At 28.9% G+C, this 20,527-nt stretch overlaps 2 protein-coding genes across 2 annotated transcripts in view; both read right to left on the bottom strand.

Annotated features, from left to right (window-relative positions):
* The window catches only part of LOC100168840 (corticotropin-releasing factor-binding protein), a 47,896-nt gene extending 35,012 nt beyond the window's left edge, over positions 1-12,884 (bottom strand). Inside the window, exon 1 of the mRNA XM_001952835.5 lies at positions 12,752-12,884. Within this exon, the coding sequence (XP_001952870.2) occupies positions 12,752-12,817 (66 nt within the window). The 5' untranslated portion in view covers positions 12,818-12,884. The remainder of the gene's footprint in view (positions 1-12,751) is intronic.
* Positions 12,885-16,506: 3,622 nt separating this feature from the next.
* LOC100572524 lies at positions 16,507-20,438 on the bottom strand. Its single transcript, XM_003246993.4, has 4 exons — positions 20,279-20,438; positions 18,342-18,531; positions 17,140-17,948; positions 16,507-17,070 (listed from the first exon to the last, which is right to left on the bottom strand). The coding sequence occupies exons 2-3, from the start codon at positions 18,520-18,522 to the stop codon at positions 17,293-17,295; spliced, it is 837 nt and encodes a 278-aa protein (XP_003247041.1). The 5' UTR covers positions 18,523-18,531; positions 20,279-20,438; the 3' UTR covers positions 16,507-17,070; positions 17,140-17,292.
* Positions 20,439-20,527: the final 89 nt, after the last annotated feature.

Raw genomic sequence — 20,527 nt, 5'->3', positions numbered from 1 at the left:
CAAACATAAAATGATGATGAACCAATTTTGTAACCATTATACCTACTTATCACATAATCTGCTGTATACGACAAACATTAAGCTCCTAAAAATGTATAAAATTGACATTCACAAAATCAATTAACCACATGTATAGATAGTAGCCATGTAGATAGAGGATATCGTGTATAATTATTTCAACGAAATATTATGTTATTTGCTGTCGAACCACAAAGTGGCAGGTTAATTAATTATTAGGTATATTATGTTGGCTGTGGTTCTAGAAAATAATTGAAATTCAAAATACCTCCTCGGCCCCGCCATGTATGCGTTGGAATGTAATAATGTATATATCATTGGTATCTAAGTGACAAATGGCCAAAGGATCTTCTTATTTATCCCAATTAATAAAATAAATAATATAACGGGCAGTGGACTTTACCTTTAAAATCCCCGTGCTTGTAGCTTATTATGCGTGCACATTATTATAATATGTATGTCGTTTGTGTATATTACTATACGCTCCGGGACGTGAAAGTGCCCATATTCCATTTGATCACGGACGGTCCACGCATTTTGCACCGTTAGAACACTGCGCGAGACCATTTTTATGCATAAATAACATACCATATAACACCGAACAGAGAGTGTTGTATATATGCAGCCATAGTGCTGCATAGAAGTGTTGTAGAAAACGGTTCAAAACAAAATAATAATAATATATCATGTAGGTTTTATATATTTTTTATAAAATTTTCTCTACTGCAATCTGAAACTGAAACGTCCGTCTCCAACGACCGTTGTTTTCTATCTATGTTTTTATATATATATTATACTGCCAGGTGGACATTGGTCGAGTTTATACGTTTTTTTCCGTCCCGATTGGATGTTGATTTATGTATCTGATTTTTCTAAAAAATTCAAATGTTAATACACATTGATTCAAATATTGTAAACATTCGTATTAAATTTTAAATCCGCAACAAAATATTGTGAAGAAGATACCATCCATAGAGGTGATAATAATGATGGCCAAAAATATGGATTTAGTTAAAATAATATTAATTAGGAAAAAAAGTACGTGCAAGTATTATAGCCGGGAACGTCGTGGTACGTCATAACGTCGCGTACAAGTGTAAATATTAAAATATTTAAGCCACAGATGGGGTGTTTCCGTAATAGTTGTTATCAATTGAACTCATAGTTTATCACAATATATATATATATATATATAAGGACTAAACTATCTGCATAATTTACATAAAAGTTTAAGTATTATGAAATTATTCTATCGAATTCAAATAAGGTCGAACCATATCTATAAGACTATAACAAACGTCTATAGTATATAATAATATACCAAAGGTGGGCATTAACTTGTTAAAAAGTTAATTTTTTTTAACTTTTTAACTTAACTAGTTAATTATTTTTGTTTTTAACTTCTTCAGTTAAAATTTTTATTGTTGTAACTTAACTTTTTTTAGTTAATTATCAATTATCATTGTCGTGCAGTTAAATTAATTTTCTTTTCGAGTCGCATGCGTAATCAACTAGACAATATTGATTCATCGAATGTTTTACGATTTTGGTAATTTATTTTCGAATAATTTATTATAATCTAATTTTTTACACAGTGTTAAACACATAAACGTCTTGGTAAATGTTAGTGTATAACAAAATACTAAGGCAGTTTATGACTTAAAAATATTGTACCTTCGAAAAAATTAATTTTTTTTAACTGAGATAAGTTAATTTTATTTTCTATCTTGACTTTTAACTTAACTAATCAAATTTTTTTTCTTTGTTAACTTTTAACTTAACTGAAAGAAATTTAATTGAATTAACTTAACTTGACACATTTAATTATTGTCATTAACTTGCCCACCATTGCAATATACATATCTGTTTATACCTTATATCATATTATGTATAGCAGAGATGGGCAACTGGCGGCCCGCGTACCTTTTTTATCTGGCCCGCGCCACATTTTCAAATTACTTCATATAATTTTGTAGTTTTGTAGTAATTATTGTCCGCTAAAAAACGTAAAAAATAAATTTTGAAGGACTTTTTTTTTTTTTTTTTGCTTTCTCCTATGCACTGCGGCCCGCTAGATTTTAAAGTACTTAAAAGTGGCCCGCTAGTTACTTTGAGTTGCCCATCCCTGATGTATAGTAACGTATAAATAGGATACCTGTGAACCAGCCACCATGTAGTACATTTCTATTAAGTTTAATTTCATTAAATTAAGTATACGATTTTACGAAAAAATAATAATAATCGTTACATTTTTAATACCAACACGATTTGGGTATCGAGCGACATCCCTATAATGTGTTCACTTTTTTTATTCTTCTTACCGAAATTGTTTCAATATTTTTAGTATTAAACTACACGGTAAAAGATGATACCAGCTAAGTCAGAAAAAAATAATTTTAAAAGATTAATGGACTTATGGAGCAATATCACTCTGATGAAAAAATTTAAAAGCATACACACGAAATTACTGCATAAAAAAACTCTTGTCGAAGCGCTCAGAATCAAATGCACTAGTAAAATATTTTAATATTAATGCCCTTTTAAATCTGAAAAAAACAGGGTATAGTTTTAATTATTTTTAAGAACGAATAAATATTTTTATTTAAGCTCAAACATTCCAGAAATATACAATTTTGTTTTAATATCTCAATGAATATTAATCGTTCACTGTGCAGTTAAAACTCAAATATAATATGAGAATTAAAATAATTTAAAATTTAATATAAAAATAAAGAATACTAAGTATATTATAAATTATTTATATAATTCATTTGGTAAAAATAATCGTTTTATAGTTATTTATATTACCGAATTAGTATAAATTACCTTTTGTATTATAATATGGAAGTAAAAGTAATGTTTTCTTGAATAAACGACCCATTTAAGTAATTTGAATAATACTTTATTGAATGTCCACAGTTAAATAAAGTATGCAACTCGATTTATTCATTGAAAATAAATCAATTTAAATAAAAAAAAACTGCTGAGTAATACATTTTATTTTTCTAGAGTTCAGGTCTTTTGAAAATAATACATAAAAGGTTAATTTCGATCTTTGTCCATTGATGTGAAAATAATTTCTTTTAATGATCGATTTAAGAAGAAAAATTTATTCCCAATGTTTGCACTTAAATCTATTTCAAATATTATTTTATTTAAGTCCAATTATGTTTATAAATATAACCTAACACCAAAACCATTGTAAGTATACCAAAGCACAATAATAGGTGTTACAAAAAATAATACTTTTTAGAGTAACAATATAAAAACCTATTATTAATGGAGAAAAAATAAGCTTATTGCTTGTAATTTTTTTTTTAATAGAACACATGAGAAAAAAATGAACAATAAATATAAACATGCATAGTTAACATATTATTTTTCATAACTCTCCAGTTTTAAGTGCACATTAAATATTAAACTACACAATATTTTCATGATTTACCAAATTAATTAGTGTTCATATACTATTGTCTATGTGTATAATGAAATACTATTTATAATATTATTGGCAAGTTTACTAATAATTAATACGTATATAGTGTCTAGTATATAATGTACCTACTACACAGTACCCACTATATTGTGTGACGTCAAAAAATATCAGTCCAATAAAATTAATCATTTTCAACATAATTTATTTAATTCCTTACAGCTGCTTTCAAGTATATTAAATTACTACATATTTTATACTCATAAAAAGAATTGTTACAATAGTGAAAAAAAAATGTCAATTAAATTAAAACTGTTAATGGATACGATGAGAAAATATTTAAAACGCATTGTTAAGCTGAACGAGTTAAATTTAAAATAATTATAGCTCATCCAGTAATAACACGTTCGTTTTGGTCGTCAAACATTCAGGTCTCCCAGGAACAGCCCAACATTCATTAATTGAATCGTTGTATGCAAAATACCGTCACCAATACTTTGTTATATACAATCAACTATAATTGTGCAACAAAATGGAAACTATTTCATTCTCTTTGAAACAAATTAAGAAGGCTTGCAAATTTCACAAACGGTCATATTTATAAATATAGGTCATAAGTACCTAGATATTTATAAAATAACATACATACTCATATCTAAATAAATACGCACCTAGAATCTAAATACATACCTACATAAATACATACGTGTACAGTGTACACATATACGCGTTCAATTTTGCAATTATACTATATGAATTTTCGCTGATAATCATGGGTCAGTTATAATTTATAATTATACAAAAGATCACTGAATACACATTATACATAATATACTATAATGCATTATTATGTATACTGTATAGAACTATACACACAACATATACTGCAGTAAGTTGTTGAAGTGTGCACGAGGGACAAAAATCACAGACAGTTAGATTTGCCGCTATACTATTAGGCAATTACCTCAAATACGTCTTTATTTGTTTAAATTTTAAAAAATGTCCATATCTCATTTATTTTATAATCCCAGGAATTTCTATTCTGAGATACATGTGATCTTGGACCTGTCATAGATAAATAAAAATATATTCTTATGCATATTAATAAACCTATAGGTAATCCAAATAAAATACCTAATAAAATGATTCGTTCAATATACTTCGAGTGTACGTGCTCATGACAGGTCATATAATACGATGAACTGTAGGAGTTAAATCCATCTATTAAGAGCACTTTTGTTAACATTTGCAAACGTTCACATCCACGTTAAGCTCAATATATATTATATACACCCAACGCTTCAATACACGTTAGTTGAACATTAAATCAAACTATTTTAATAATTTAAACAGCATATTATGAGCCTACCTGTTGCTTTTAATTTTGACAAAAAAAATTGGTAATTTCTACGAACGAAACAGTAAGCTAAACTAGGCAATGAAGTTTAGAAAATCGAAAATAACGATATATCTTGATTGATTACCTCGATTGATATATGTTTAATGAACTGTATATTTTGCTTTATTTCAGATTCCTATCTTTACAAATTAAATTCTTTACTAAATTAAATTGTTATAAAATTCTAAAAATTTCGTTTTTTTAATTATGCTCAATACTAAATAATTTTGACACCATAAAGTTTTCACATTAAAGATTATATTTTTACAACATTTTGTTTCACTAGAATTATTTTTTAATAATATTAAAGTTTCAAATAATAAGAATATTCGCACCCCAGGTAAATATTTCACTGAGAACAGTAAGAATTTCTGTTTTAACCTTTTGTTAGCGTAAAGCGTAAAGACATAACGTGTGTTTCTTATTTACTTTATTAATTTGAAAAGTTTCTTAACGTAAATAACATTACAAAAGATCTCCATCTAAAATAATTTTTTTTTACAACGTCTCTTTTAACGACGTATTGTTTCCGGTTATTGTAACAATTATATTAGAACTAACAAAAGAAACATTATATTTTATAAACGGCATGTCAGCATTAAAGTAATACGTTATATAGTGAGAATATTACATTTTTTTACGAAAGTGTAGCCAAAGTAGTGGTTTGCAGGTATTTGGTATACCTAATATGCTTATGCAATTGATGATTTACTTAATCCTCAAATATCACAAATTACAAATAATATGGACACATCTCACATTAGGTACATATGTAAGTATGAATAAATTATATACATTTTTATTTGGAACAAATAAATTATAATAACAGTTTAGTTTTAAATATTCATATTATAAATTATAATATTGACTTATTAATAAAGGCGTTATTGCTTATGCTGAGTTTCAGGTTAGTGAGTTAAGGACTAACGACTATAGTATATTGTGTAAAAATAACATTTTTGTTCGTCTTAACACCTAGGTACAAGCCCGCATTAAGACATTTTGAGGCCCAGGGGCCAAAGTATTAAATTAGGCCCATGTACGAAAAAAAAAATAATAATGTATACTATATTATTTAATATTAGGTACCCGTTATCATATAGATATTAGGTACATAGCAATAAATAATGAATAATAACTTTATTTATAAATGCTATTTTCCTCACAAAATAACCATCAATTTTTTTTAGGTGATTTATGCAGTGTTATAGCCTATAATGAAAAAAATAATGGATGAATCTGAGGCCCCTAAATAAATTCTAACTATCGAGGCCCGGTGGCCATGCCCCCCCCCCCTGGATGCCCCTTAATCCGGGCTTGCCTAGGTAGAATATAACTTGATTATACAGTTTGTTGGTCAAATATAGGCTTAAATGCTGCCTGGCCCTTACAACAACCAGTTATTAGATTTACTTTTCTAAAGAAGAAAAATGGATACATTTGACACGGTTAAAGTAAAAAAAAAAAGTTTATTCAAGTCTCTAAAATATTTATATTTTATACGTATTCATGAGATAGGTACATTTAATTATGTGCTTAAAAATATTTTAGATTCCAAATAAAACAATTGTTTTTGCAAATTTATTTTTTATTTTTTTTTGAGAAAACTCTTTTCGAAGCGATGAAAGTGTTTTAAAAAAGTTTTATACACAAACCATCTACAGATTGGAAAGTTTGGAAAGTTGAAAGAAAATTGTGAAAAACAATAAAAAAAAAGATTTTTATTAAAAAAATTTAAAGTTTGAAAATACATTTGAAAATGTTTTGATAATAAACAAATGGATTTGAATTTGAAGGTAGAATATGTAATATAACTTAAAAGTATGGAACATTTTATTTTAAGTAATATTAATTATTGTAAAAAAAAAATTGGAAAGCCCACTCTCCGAGCATGTTAACTAGTATATTCCTATTTTACAAACGTATTTTATCAATAAACTAAAATTCCATTAACTATTAAATAAATAATGTTGATAATAATTATAGTAGCATTTTGTGATAATAATCATGTTACGAATATAATATCTATCTCTTTTTAAATTAAATCAAATATCATAACTAAGGCCCAGAGTTATTTATGCCTTTGCATGGTTTTTTTAACAGTCCAAAAAGTAGCTAAATTTAAGCTACAAGTTTGAATTATAGTCAATAGATCCAGACTATACAAAGTTGAATTTTATATATTTTTGCATAATTTGTCATTTTCTAATGTGTACTGCATATTTCTGTATTTTACGAATACCCAAGTGTTTCATACCAATTTTTTTTTTCTATTGTTTGTTGGTTTTTCCGGGCTATTCCGAACGAGTCAACATTAAGGAAAAACTATTTATTCAATGTATACGAACAAACCATTGCCATAATCCACGATTTTGTTTCAAATCAAAAAATCATGTAATATATAACAACTAGGTAGGTACCTACACGTAGGTATTCCCGCTGCTCTTAATTTAATCTATATACTATAATATATAATATTATAAATCTGAAGAGTTTGTTTGTTTGAACGCGCTAATCTCAGGAAGTACTGGTTTTAATTAAAAATATATATTTGTGTTGGATAGTCCATTTATCGAGGCAGGCTATACGACCAATAGGCGCCCGGGGAGGTGCTCAAAAAGAGATTTTGAGATTTACAATGGAAATGTTTGTAAATGTTTATAAATGGTTGCTATTGGCTGTAGGATAAATAATTAGTAGAAATAGTGTTTATTTATTATTGGTCACTATTGGTTAATCGGGTAGATCAAGTACAAGCATGCATCAATTTGAATTTTGGCACATCGCCTACAAAGGTGGCCGGGTTGCACTTATACAGCCGTTGTCCGCGATCCGAAGTAGGCCACTCATCCCTGGCTGAGTTGCACTTACTGCAGCGAGTTACGCCCATAATTTGTTGAACAATCACAATTTTTTTGAGAGTTGTCATTTTTACGGGCAACAAAGTGCGCGGGATCAGCTTTTATTAATTATAGGTAATGCATTTTCGTTTACATATTTTTGCATATTTTAAGTGCATATTTGAATGATAGTCAATGCATATCTCTTACGTTTTTAGTGTATATAATTTTGGGCCCTAATCATAACTATATACAAGTACCTATCCAGCTTTAGATGGACACAACGGTGATAAAGTAATACAACTTAAAAAGACTTAAAACTTTTAGTTTAAAATTAATATCACATACAATTCAAAAATCTCAATAAATATTTGTTTTTAATCACTTTTATATGCCTAGTGTACACAGCAAAGTATTATATAGCTAAACATTTTATAACAATAGTAAACTATCGTATTCAAAAAACGGTGCTGAGCGAAGCTCAGTTATACCCTCAATGACTAATACTCCTTAATATTGTTCGCATTTCTATGGGGTTTCCTTCATCCAAATTCTATCCTATTGAATGATTATATTTAGGTACGTTATGAATACATTTAAGTATTTAACTAGCAACCAAAAACATTTTTCACGGATAAAACACTTTATTTCAAAACGATATTAGTTAAAATCAAACATTCTTTGTTTTGTTCAGAGCTTAAAACGATAAAAACATTTAATGATACTACAAACAGTACAAACCTTATACAATTGTTGTTAATTATTTTTTAAATAAATGTTATAATAGGTGTTAATATCATTTAAATCCCTGGAAACATTGAAATTCTTAATCATAAATAGATAATAGATGCCGTGGATATATTATATTATATGCATATTTTAAAATATATCTTAATTGGTTTTCATTCAATAATAATCAAATGAACATTGGGAACTTACAACTTAAAAATCGTTATTTTATTTGTGTCTCCAGTCTTTTCCAATAAGTAACTACGAGACAATTAATTTTCAAGTAAAATAATTGGAACTCAAACAAATATCAAATATAATGAAGCACAAAAGCTTTGCTTTAAATTTATCTATTGGTGCATATTATAATACAAATCAGTTTTTTAGGTACCTCCGATATCAATATATTGTTTAAAATATAAAAAAAAAATTATTCATAGCTTTCTACCGCTACAATTATTGTCTTTTTATTATTATACTTATTCGGTACATTATACATGTATATTGATAATAATTTATGATAAAAAATTTTCAGTTATAGGTTGAATATGCCTAACTACCTATAGTTATAATATTATAATAAATGTTCCTTTTGAGTAAATTCCCTTTTCATCTTTTTGCAATCACACCATGTTTAACCGGAAATACTAAGTTTGAAAAACCTTATTTTACTGTATGACATTATAGATAAATCATAGTGTTTAGCCGTCATGTTGTTACCGTCTGAAATTAAGGGTCAAACCGTTTGGATTTCTCTTTAATGTTACATGGTACAATCAGATTTTTTGATTAGAGCATTACCCGTTGAACATGAAGTGATTATCACGGGAACAAATGAAAATAGACTCAGTAAGAAATAAATATAATATATTACTGTTCTACCTGCAGTGCAATTCCTTTCTAGCAGGCAATATATTTTTTTTGAGCAAAAGTATTCGAATACGTTAATACGTACCTTTATATGTATATATAATATTCATTACATTTATAATAAATATTTTTCAAAAGTATTTGTATTACAATCTACTTTTTGTAAATACTTTGAAAAATGTGTAAGATTTTCCATTATTAATTGTTCTGAAATACACTGTATAGTAATATTATGTTTTAGTTATATTTCATTAACTGTATAGGCTGCTATATCGTATTGTATGTCTGTAATTTTAGCCATAATAAAAAATCATTAGTTTAACACTGTTTAAATTATTGTACCTATTACAAATTATTATTAAAAAAAAAAAAAGTTTTCCAAATAAACTTGTTTCAATATAATTTATCGTGCTGAATGAACGTGAGTATTTTTTTATTTATTATCTTTATTATAAGAGATGTGCGTCAAACACGTTTTCAAAGAAACTAATTATTTTTAAATTAATATTTTATCACAATTTTTAATATTAAAATTTCTGGTAGGAAGGAAAACTTGGTAATCCGTAATTCTGCTTCTCATCAGTGCATCACTGTTTTCAAATTTTCAATCAGAATATAATTCAATCAATTTACTATATACCTATACATAATATTATGTACGGAATACATTGAACACAATTTGGTGAAGTTAAGCTAAAAATAAGTATAAGAAAATATTTGTTCAAAAATGATCTGTATTTCTACTCAAAATCCAATTACTTATATTATTATATTATCAGAGTTTAAATACTTTTGAAAATCAGCATAAATAATGTATTTTTTTTTTTTATTATAATATCTATACAATCTATACTTTAAAGCATAATAAGTATAAGAGAAAAGTGACAGAAAAACATGGTATACTTGAATTAAGAAGTCACCCACTAGTGACTCTTTGCGTGATGGAAATAATGTATAATACTATAATACTTTTATACATTATACGTATCTTTTACGAACCTGATAGTTGGTATAATTATTATTAGTTATTTTTATAACTTATCAGTATTCTAAAAAAAAAAATTAGTAATGATGTAATATAGCACAATATACAATATAAATTTATATATTTATAGTATACTATTATGTATTGTACTGTAAATAATCTAAAATATACTATATCTTTATGGGGTCCTAGCTATTATCTACTACAGCAGTCAACAACATTACAAGTAGGTACACTGTATGACACATAAACACAATAAAACACAAAATATTATTTTTCGTTAACATTCATTCATACTAATCAGTGGATCAATATTTTTTTTTAATCTCTTGATTGGATGATAAAGATAGGAAAATAATTTTATGTTAAGTTATAACATTTTTCTAAATTTCTATTTATCTATCAAATTTCTATACTTGAGATAGGTGTATTATCTAATAAACTCAATATAAATCTATTAAATGCTATACACCTCTGTACTACAGCATAAACCTACCTACTTACCTATAATAGTTAACTAAAATATGGTTTTGGAACAAATACTATGGTTAAGTAGGTATCATTTTTTTTTAACTACTTACCTTAACGACTGAGATTGGAAAAATTGAAACATAATTTACAAAAATAATTATACATACCCAGGTACTCGTTTTTAAGTATATTATGTAACTCTGCACAATACTACCTAAGAATAAAAATGTTTAAATTCTCACCAAAGCAATTTATTAATGACTAAGTTTTACAAAAATAGTTTTTTTGTATGAAAAAACATGTTGTAGCGAAAAAAAAGCTTCAATCGTCAGAGAGTGGTTCTGACAGCAAGTTTGATATAGATTGTACTAAAGGAGTTAAAAGTATAAAATTCTCAATACTTTTCAAAATAATCAGAAAAATCAAGAAAATTACGGAAAAACAATTTTGCAAAAACCAAATATTTTTAATGAGTGTTTGAAATTTAAATTTTGACCACATTGGATATTCAAACAAAAATTACGATTTTAGATATTATGTAGCAATTCAAAACGTATTAATGATTAATCATATAAATTTTCAAAACATTTAATCTCATAGTTTTTAACTTTAGCTGGTACTTATAGCTCTATACCCATTAACTCCGTTCTACTGAACGTTGGTATAGACTTGTATGTTAGTAACTGTAATACATTAAACACGATACACTACTATGAAGAATGCAATATTGTTGACAAAAATTAGTTCAACCTACCATATTACTAATATTTATAAAATAGTATTAGAAATAGATTCGACAAACCGTCTAAGGTTAATATCGTATGCTACAATATCAAATTAAAATTATTTTGAAGAACTCGTAATATAATTAAAATAGTTATAACTCAGAACTATTATAGCTATATTTTTTAACTGATTTTAAATCTTTTCACGTTAGTCAGTAAAACTTTGCTCAATCTTTACCATTTTAATAAACTTTTAGGGTCTAGTTAAACACATAGATTAATTAAAAAAATTAAATCATTTTTTTTTTTTTATATTAGGTATTGAGTAATAATAGTTCAAATATGAAAATGTGATTTTCTGTATATTAGAAATCAACTTATTGAACTTATGATCTTAGGATTAAAATAACTAACATAATTTCATTGTTTTATTTAAGTACTTTATAATTATTGAAAATTAATTTAAAGCTCGTATTATATTATAAATAAAAACACTTGAATTTAAATAGAATTTAACGTACCTAATTAATTGTTTAAGTTTTGAAAGCAAAAAATAATAAACTGATAATTATATTTTACTTTTCATCAAAATTTGACTGTTATGTACATTTGGTACTTTATCTGGATTTTAAATTATAAAATCAAATACTTTCTCCTTTTCGTTTTATTAATAAATAAAAAAAAAATAATAAAACATAAACATATAATATACTATAGAGGATGGTACCTGAGAATTGTATTAAAAATGTTTAAACCTAAAACCTGTATGAAGTAATTTAAAATGTGAAGTGAAAAATATCAGCAAATTCTTATTAATTATGTAAATCCAATATTTAAATTAAAATAATGTTAAATAGTATATACTCCATACGATATATTATATTTTTATACACACTTGTTTATCATTTATTTATTTTATATATATTATATAGATTATAATAGTATCCTTTTAAAAATCGGAAAATATCCAATTAAGATGTTTGATAAAATTATTATATAGGTAAGTATAATATTGATGTGTATAGCTTACAATATACAATTCAAGATTATGCTATACATATATAGAGAGATATGTAAACGTATTTACGATGAATTTTTGTCGTTGGTATGTTTTATATTTTTTATAGCAAAAATAGTAATAATAATAATAATAACAACAACAACAATAAATATGGCACGACTACTATTACACCGCGTAATGAAAAAAAATAAACAAATATAATACCACAGGCTCTTTTCAAATTAATCATATTATTATACTATTATTATTGTATCACGTACTTGAACGTGAGCGGCGAATGCGGTGGCGAGTACTGGGATGGCGACAATCAGCAACAGATGGTTCATGGTGGTAAAAACGTGTGATTCCCGACGGCGTGTCCCGCGATACGTGGTTTCGGTACAAATGACAGTGTCCAAATGCCGACTACCCTTTTATACCAACCACCGCCACCACCGTCGCCCACCCCCGAGCAACCCCTCTTGGATGACGCAAAGGGGGCGACGGCACGCGGTCGCAAAACCTATAGTCGCAAAGACAGTACAGCGCACCGCGATATTACAATAATATGATATTATGCTTACTTATAATATGTTGGCATAAATTATAACTTATAAAAAAAATTATTTGTTCTGGGGAATCGAAATTTTCCTCCATTAAGTTAAACAATTATTTTAGCAGTTTTAGAAACATTTAAAGTTTATACTTATTTGTAATTATTTATTCAACGATCCTATATTTACTCCGTTCTATGATAATTACGTTGGTATTGACTTATAAGTTACAACAATAATACATTAATATGTGATTAACTACATTAATAATAATTATAATATAGTATAATATACGATATTATTGACAACAATTAGTTCAACCTACTACAGTACTAATAAAAAAATGAATTACTAATAATTATATAAATAAATGATAAAATAACTCAGAAGTCAGAATAATTTTACTAATTTAAAGATTTATCGTTGAATTCATATTTAACACATCAATTACAGTGACCTACTTAATGACGAGATGTACTTGAAAGTTGAAGCCTATACTAAACAGCAGATCGAATTTCCCGGTTTTTTTTTTACCAGATATACTATTAATTGTATTCGTTTAGTATTTTTTATTCCCCAGACGGCCAAAGCCCAGAAGTGGCAATTCTCATTTGATATAAACCTGTTTAAAAATATAAGCAAATGTGTACCTATAGTAAGTGTTATATTAATTGCCTATTTAATACATAATACAGTAAGATAATATTAAGTTGTATAATAATTATTATGTTTTCTTTAATGTTCATTGAGACATTTTTTTTAGTATAGATTTATGTTTGTGTACCTTTAAATTAATTTTTTGATGACGGAATAATTATGAGTACCTATATTATAATAATATTTATATATAAGCAAGAGTTGAATATAATAGTGTGTAAGGAGACTCGAAACCGAAGTTACAAATTAAAATTGACGTTTTTTCATTACCTGCTATTGACGTGCGTAGTTTACAATAAAAATCATAATCGCAGCCCGAGTTCATATTTGCTATTGTTTGTGTAATAAGTATTATATACATTTTATGAGTTGATAAAATCCAAGAAAACCTTACAAAAATTGAGTTTAAAACTTAACTTAATAACTTAATAATAAATTACTGATTATTCTGATTAGTAATTAGGCAAGGCAATATTTTCAATAATACTTTACTTTTATAAAATACATTTTAAAATAATATAACCCACCTACATGAGTCTTTTACAAAACTAATAAATTCAAAATGTTTATTAGATGGAAATTGTTTAAGAATTATTTTTACTTTTTCTTACTGTCATATAAATTAACTATACCGTTAGAAACAATAAAATCAAATGTTAATATTATATTTCTTTTTAAAAAACATTCAATTCTTTTTCAAAGTTTCGAATAATTAAAATTCTACAATATCCTAAATTTAGAAATATATATATTTAGTCTCAATTGTATTTATAATACAGAAATTAAAAAAAAATTTTAATTTATACAAAATAATAATGGAATTCCATACAACCTTTTCGAAACTCTGAGCCCAACTTTATTGAAGACAACTTAAAGTCAGCGGCAATTAATTATAAAATAATTTTATTTCTCAAATATATTTATATGTATAAGTAAATCCACGAAAACCCGTGTATTTATTCATATGTAGCATTAATATAAAATATTTTTGTAAGCTAATGATCTAAGTTGTTGAAGCTGTACCAAGAATAAAAATTATAAATAATAATTAATATATATTATGCTTGACAAATTCGATTAATAAAATATATAAATTGAAAATGTTTTAATATTAAAACAATATGTAGGTATTAATTAGTGGGTAACTATCTGCGTTTTCGTTCTTTATCGTTTACTCGCAGAAGCTACTTATACGTATAAATACCGTGCGTTTAATTTAAATTTAAATTGTTACGTCAATTTGATATATTATTATAACTTATACCGAAAAATCCAAACATTGTTAAACCTTTTGATTCTGTGCGTTTTATTTTATATATTTTTTAAACGATAAAGGCCGTGCGTGGTCTATACGGACTAATATGAGCACCGCTACGACCGTTTTCCGCGTACTTTTTCGCTCAGACCACTGCAGGTTCCAGTCTTTCCGACCAGTGGCGGATCCAGAGGGGTGACAAAGGGGGCATTCCCCCCCCCCCCAAATCGCCGTAGTTTTCCTTCATTTTGCACTATGTTTAGCCAATTTTGTAGCCAATTGTTGTACTTTTTGTAATTTTGCTCCCCCCCCCCCATAAGCCCTGGATTTGCCACTGGTTCCGACTCCCTACAATGCAATCAAAACCAATTTCCGATCGGAGCTTAATCCACCGCTGAAACTGTGCGAAGAAGCCCCCACGAGTACTATTTGCTTGTATCACGAGTGTGCTCTATATATTATACGCTCCCTCCCCCCACATCTAAATATTATAACACGACATTGCTAGGACATCGACGTGTAGCTGTAACTGTGGCACTCGCCGCTTTGTACCGGAGACAATATATATGTATGGCTGATTTCCGGATAATACTATATTATTAATTGTCCAATTACCCGCCATCCTAACATCGACCCTTCTTTCCCTCTTTAATAAACAAGGCACAAGCCTATAGTTCCCGTTGAGTATTAATTTTATACTTTACTAATATATACAGTACTAATTGTGTAACGGGCTCGTTCCGATTTGTAAAATAAATTAATACTTGCGTGACCTTCGATAGTTCGATACAGCCGCTCGTCCCGTTGACGTACGTAAACTCGCTATTTTGCCCCACAACGCGTCACGGGTCGGTGGCCCATGCCGTGACCACCCCGTGTGGGTGAGCGTATTACCATACTGGATTTGTTTTTATTTCAGCCGCTTTCTCCTCAGCTTAAACGGTCACCTTACGGCCTCCCCACACTTAAAAGGAAGCAGTCCAGTGTGTATCATCGAAAGAGGCAGCTGTCTGAGGTCGGGTTTTCAATATTCCCTTGCAATCCCCTCGCTATAAATAGTGATTAGGGACACCTGCTAACCACAACCTCCATCCTATACCATATACCTAACGAATACGAAACCACAGCTTGACGCCGTTTACGCACTTATTGGCTATGATTTCTCTGGATATAAAAACTTGACAGTTCAAAAATAGTTATTGTACAATACTACTATAATACTTATACGTCAATGGTGAATATACCACATATAGTCGTAATAAAGACGTAATGATTCTATTATAGGTCTTATATTATATCAATTTCTTCCATTGAGCTACTCTTAGAAGTCTATATAATTTGATAATACAGTAGTTAGGATAAATATTAAATGAATATATAAGAAATACTGCGAGAAATATTTCCATGTATAATTAGAATCAGGATAATAAATTATTATATTATATACATTTCAAATAAACGAACAAACCTCGTATTTTAATTAACGCTAATTTAATTGGAGTCATAGAATATTTATTATACAAGTAAAAAATTAAAGTATAAAATAATTAATTGAATTACAATGGCGTAATTGAGACTTTTCAAAGGGGCGAATGGTATTTTGGTATTTTATCAATCAGCAAAACAATTAATAAAATTAAAATTTTAATTACCTCTTTATTTATACCCTCTCCCCCTCCCACGTACGATAATCTAGGAAAATATGAAATTAAAAACATTATTATTAATGGTTTATAATTTTAAAAATAACTTGCGTGGTTACACGAGTGTTTTATTCATAAACGTTATGGATTCAAGTCAAAACAAAATACTAAATTATTCGAATAGATTAGGTGCACAGTACACTGTACAGTTTAATAACACAAACGTTTCATTATTATTTATTGTCCCTCTAGAATTTTTAATTTAAGCATACTTATACAAAAAGCTGATAGCAACTGCAGAGTTTCACTCTTTTAATGAAAAATCCTCTGTGTATAGGCAATTGTGTAGACTGTTCTCAGAGTTCAAGACCAAATTAATCAACTTGTAATATTATACATAAAACTTCATAATATCAACATTGCACTGTTGGAATGATAATAACGATTTTACGAAGGCAGACAAATTTTCACCGAGATGTATAAAAAAACACCTAATAAACAAATTATACAATTTTTTACTCTTTCAAAGTAATTGTATGAGCTATATCATTCTTACTTACGATAATCATAAACGATATAACTACATATGGAGGTACTATATTTATGGAATGCATCCGTCCCACGGGCAACCGTTTTCTAAAGCGTATTTCAGACATTGGTCATGTCCGTTTGACGCGGCCTCGTCACACGTGGTCATGTCCCAAAGGCAGCCGTTATTGTGCGCGTACATTAGACAGAGTAGGTGGCCGCCTTCCGCGGCTGCTTCGCACGTCGTGCTGTCCCACAGACAACCGTTTTCGTGGGCGTACACCAGACACGCCAGGTGGCCGTGGGCCGCGGCTTCCCGGCACGTGGCCGAGTCCCAGGGACAGCCGCGGTCGTGCGCGTACCGCAGTACGTCGATGTGCCCCGCCGGCCGCGGCCGCCTCACACGCGGCCGCGTCCCAGGGACACCCGTTGTCCCGGAGGTAGGCCAGACACTCGAGTTGGCCACGGCCGGCCGCTTTCTCGCTCACGATCCAGTCCCACGGACAACCCTGTTCCCGGGCGTACCGCAGGCACTCCAAGTGGCCGTTGGCCGCGGCGTACTCGCACACCGACACGTCCCACGGACAGCCCCGGTCGCGCGCGTACTTAAGGCACTCGAGCTGTCCGCTGGCGGCCGCCTGGACGCATATGTTTCGCGTCCACGGGAACCCGCGACTTTCGGCGAACGCCAAGCACTCCACATGTCCACTGGCGGCGGCCTTTTCGCTCATCGAGTCAGTTGTACCGTACATTTTGTGATGGTCGTCGGACGATGTGGCTCGAAACGAGATCGGCACGAGGTATGAAGTGGAACTGTCGTGGAGTGAGATTGCGGTCGACCCTTCGAAAAAAAAAAATATGACGTTCGACTGTTACGACAAATACATTAAACCACACATAATATGGAAAAAGCTTCCCAAAGTCCCGCGACTACTATATGTTTTGAATAAATATACTTGTGGAGCTCAAAATTCCTACCACCGTTCACACGAGCTGCTTAACATTATTGTATTCGATCGATCGATATCGTATGTGCCGGCTCGGATTAAGATATATAAATGTGATCGACCAGGGTCGTGGTATTTGACTTTTGATTTAAACGACGAATAAGTGACAATGCGGTTGGGTTGTGCAAATAAGGGTGAATAGTGCGACAATATTAAAGTTTGCTATTCAGTCCCATTTTAGCTTTCATATTCGTTCAGGCCATATCGTTGTCTTTACATTTACCTACCGTCATAATTTAAATCAATATCGCTATCAATATTATTATTTGATTTTGTCTCGTTCTTTAGGTATCTCAATACATCGATACAGCATGGTGCAATTTCGATTTTTAACGTCTCCAAATCGTCATAAAATGTTCTTTCGTCGTCATTGCAAACACAGTACGCTAGCTTGGTTAGAGGAAACATTTTGGAGATCTGCAAAAAAATGAACATTTTAATAATATTATATTAGTATAACGAATACATTCAACCAAAAGTTTTCGTCGGTTCGAATGGTTCAAACCATTTAAGTGTTGAATAATATATTCGAAATATTTTGAATGTCCTAATGTTAAAAAGTGCCTATATAATATTATAATATATATGATATTAGGTTTTCCACCCCCACTCTTTTTAAACTATCAGCCCATACGTGCCCTTTTCTATCACTGCAAATTATATAGTTTTGTATAGTATATAAATTATAAATATATATAGGTAGGTACATTATACAGGGTGTAACAGAATGACCTGGAAAAAAATTGATACTAGTTAAACATAATGACAATAATTGTGAAAATTATATGAATAATAAATAATTTCAGAAATAGACCTTTTACAATAGAATTTATTTATATATATAAAATATATAAAAAGAATATTTTGAAAAAAATTATTACATTTCAAATTAATTTACTCCTAAAAAATAACAATATTTAAAAAAAATTAAATACTTGACATAAATAAACGATTTCACCATCAAAATTTGTTTACAAATTAGATTTACAAATTGGTATTTTGAATTTTTCCAAAAAAAATGTAAATAATTTTTACATTTTTTATTTTCAGTAGGTATTTGAAAAATATGTTGTTGTTTTTTTAATATAAATGACAGGCGTAGTACGCTACTCGACATTTTCCACTTCAAACAAAATGTATGATCATAAGTATGTATTAATAAGTAACCATTAATTGTATATTATATACCTAGTGGGAATTAGGTAATTTATACATTTTATTCTATGGTGATAAACAAAGCGTTACCCAAGTCCCAAAGTCGGTAAGAAAATAAAAAATATCTGCACCCAAACCAAAAACAAATTTATGTAAAAAAATGTTACACTGTAGAGTGTAAGTACCTACTGGTAGCGCAAGCGTCTACAAATTATTATTGAAAAAAAATGTTTAATTATTGATTAGAATAAAAGTTATTTCGATTGTCAGATCTTTCTGTTACATCCTGTATGCATTATGTAAACTATAATTATGTAGCTATTGTCAAAAGTAAATATACAATAAAAATAATGATAAGCATTAAGCAGTACAGAACCGTAAGGCACCCCACACGACTATAAAAACTACGATTTATGTGACCAGTCTGGTTATCTCTAACAAATATTCCTATTCTATATTCAGCGAGGGGACACGCTGATTCAACGCGTCCTTATTTGACACCACATTTTCGTTGGCCCGCAGCGTATCTCATACTGGACAGAGTATAAAATGTATAACTCAAATGTCAGTTGTGCAACTAATATGATATGAGGAATTAATTTACATTAAGCTAAATGCCACGAATAAAAATAGTATAAAACTATAAACCACAGCAAAAATATAATAAATTATCCATGTTTAGCAACTCTATATAACGCTATATATTTCAACATAATGACCATAGATCATTTCGGATTGAACGCATATTAAATAAAAAATAAAAATTATACTAGGTATACCTAATAATCAAAAGTTCACATAGGACTAAAAAAATTGGGAAAAAAATGATATAAATATAAGTCACATTAAGAAAATATTTGGTAAAATAATTTTAGCTACAGTAACAGCGATAGGTACGTAATTTAAACGTATATAATAATATAGGAATTTTTGATTCTTGTTGGGTTAGGTTTTATATACTTATTACCCTCTATAACACGGTATGTATACAATTAAAGAATCTTATTACCTTTTACATATGTTGTGTCAATCAGTCCGTCACGTTTTTACTACCAAATATATCTAGTAGTATCTCCGGTTTTATACTCGAAATTTAATCTGACGATATTTTATTAATATTACATTTCATTATTCAACCTACTACTATTATTTAGTATATATTATAATAATATATAGGCTACTATAGCAGCCAATGATTATTATAACACTGTTGACCATTTTGTTTAGTAACCAATAGAAATATTTAAATATGTCGATT

This window comes from Acyrthosiphon pisum, chromosome A1, assembly GCF_005508785.2.
Source record: "Acyrthosiphon pisum isolate AL4f chromosome A1, pea_aphid_22Mar2018_4r6ur, whole genome shotgun sequence".
Classification (NCBI taxonomy): Eukaryota; Metazoa; Arthropoda; class Insecta; order Hemiptera; family Aphididae; genus Acyrthosiphon; species Acyrthosiphon pisum.
Note: the sequence above shows the minus strand (reverse complement) of the source record. Positions and strands in the feature narration are given on the sequence as shown.

Bases quoted from the DNA above. Each gene is read 5' to 3' on its own strand.
- LOC100572524 (XM_003246993.4), bottom strand. From the start codon at position 18,522: ATGTTTCCTCTAACCAAGCTAGCGTACTGTGTTTGCAATGACGACGAA. The intron at 17,949-18,341 runs GTAGGTAAATGT...TTTTTTTCGAAG, and splicing joins TATTGATTTAAATTATGACG to GGTCGACCGCAATCTCACTC.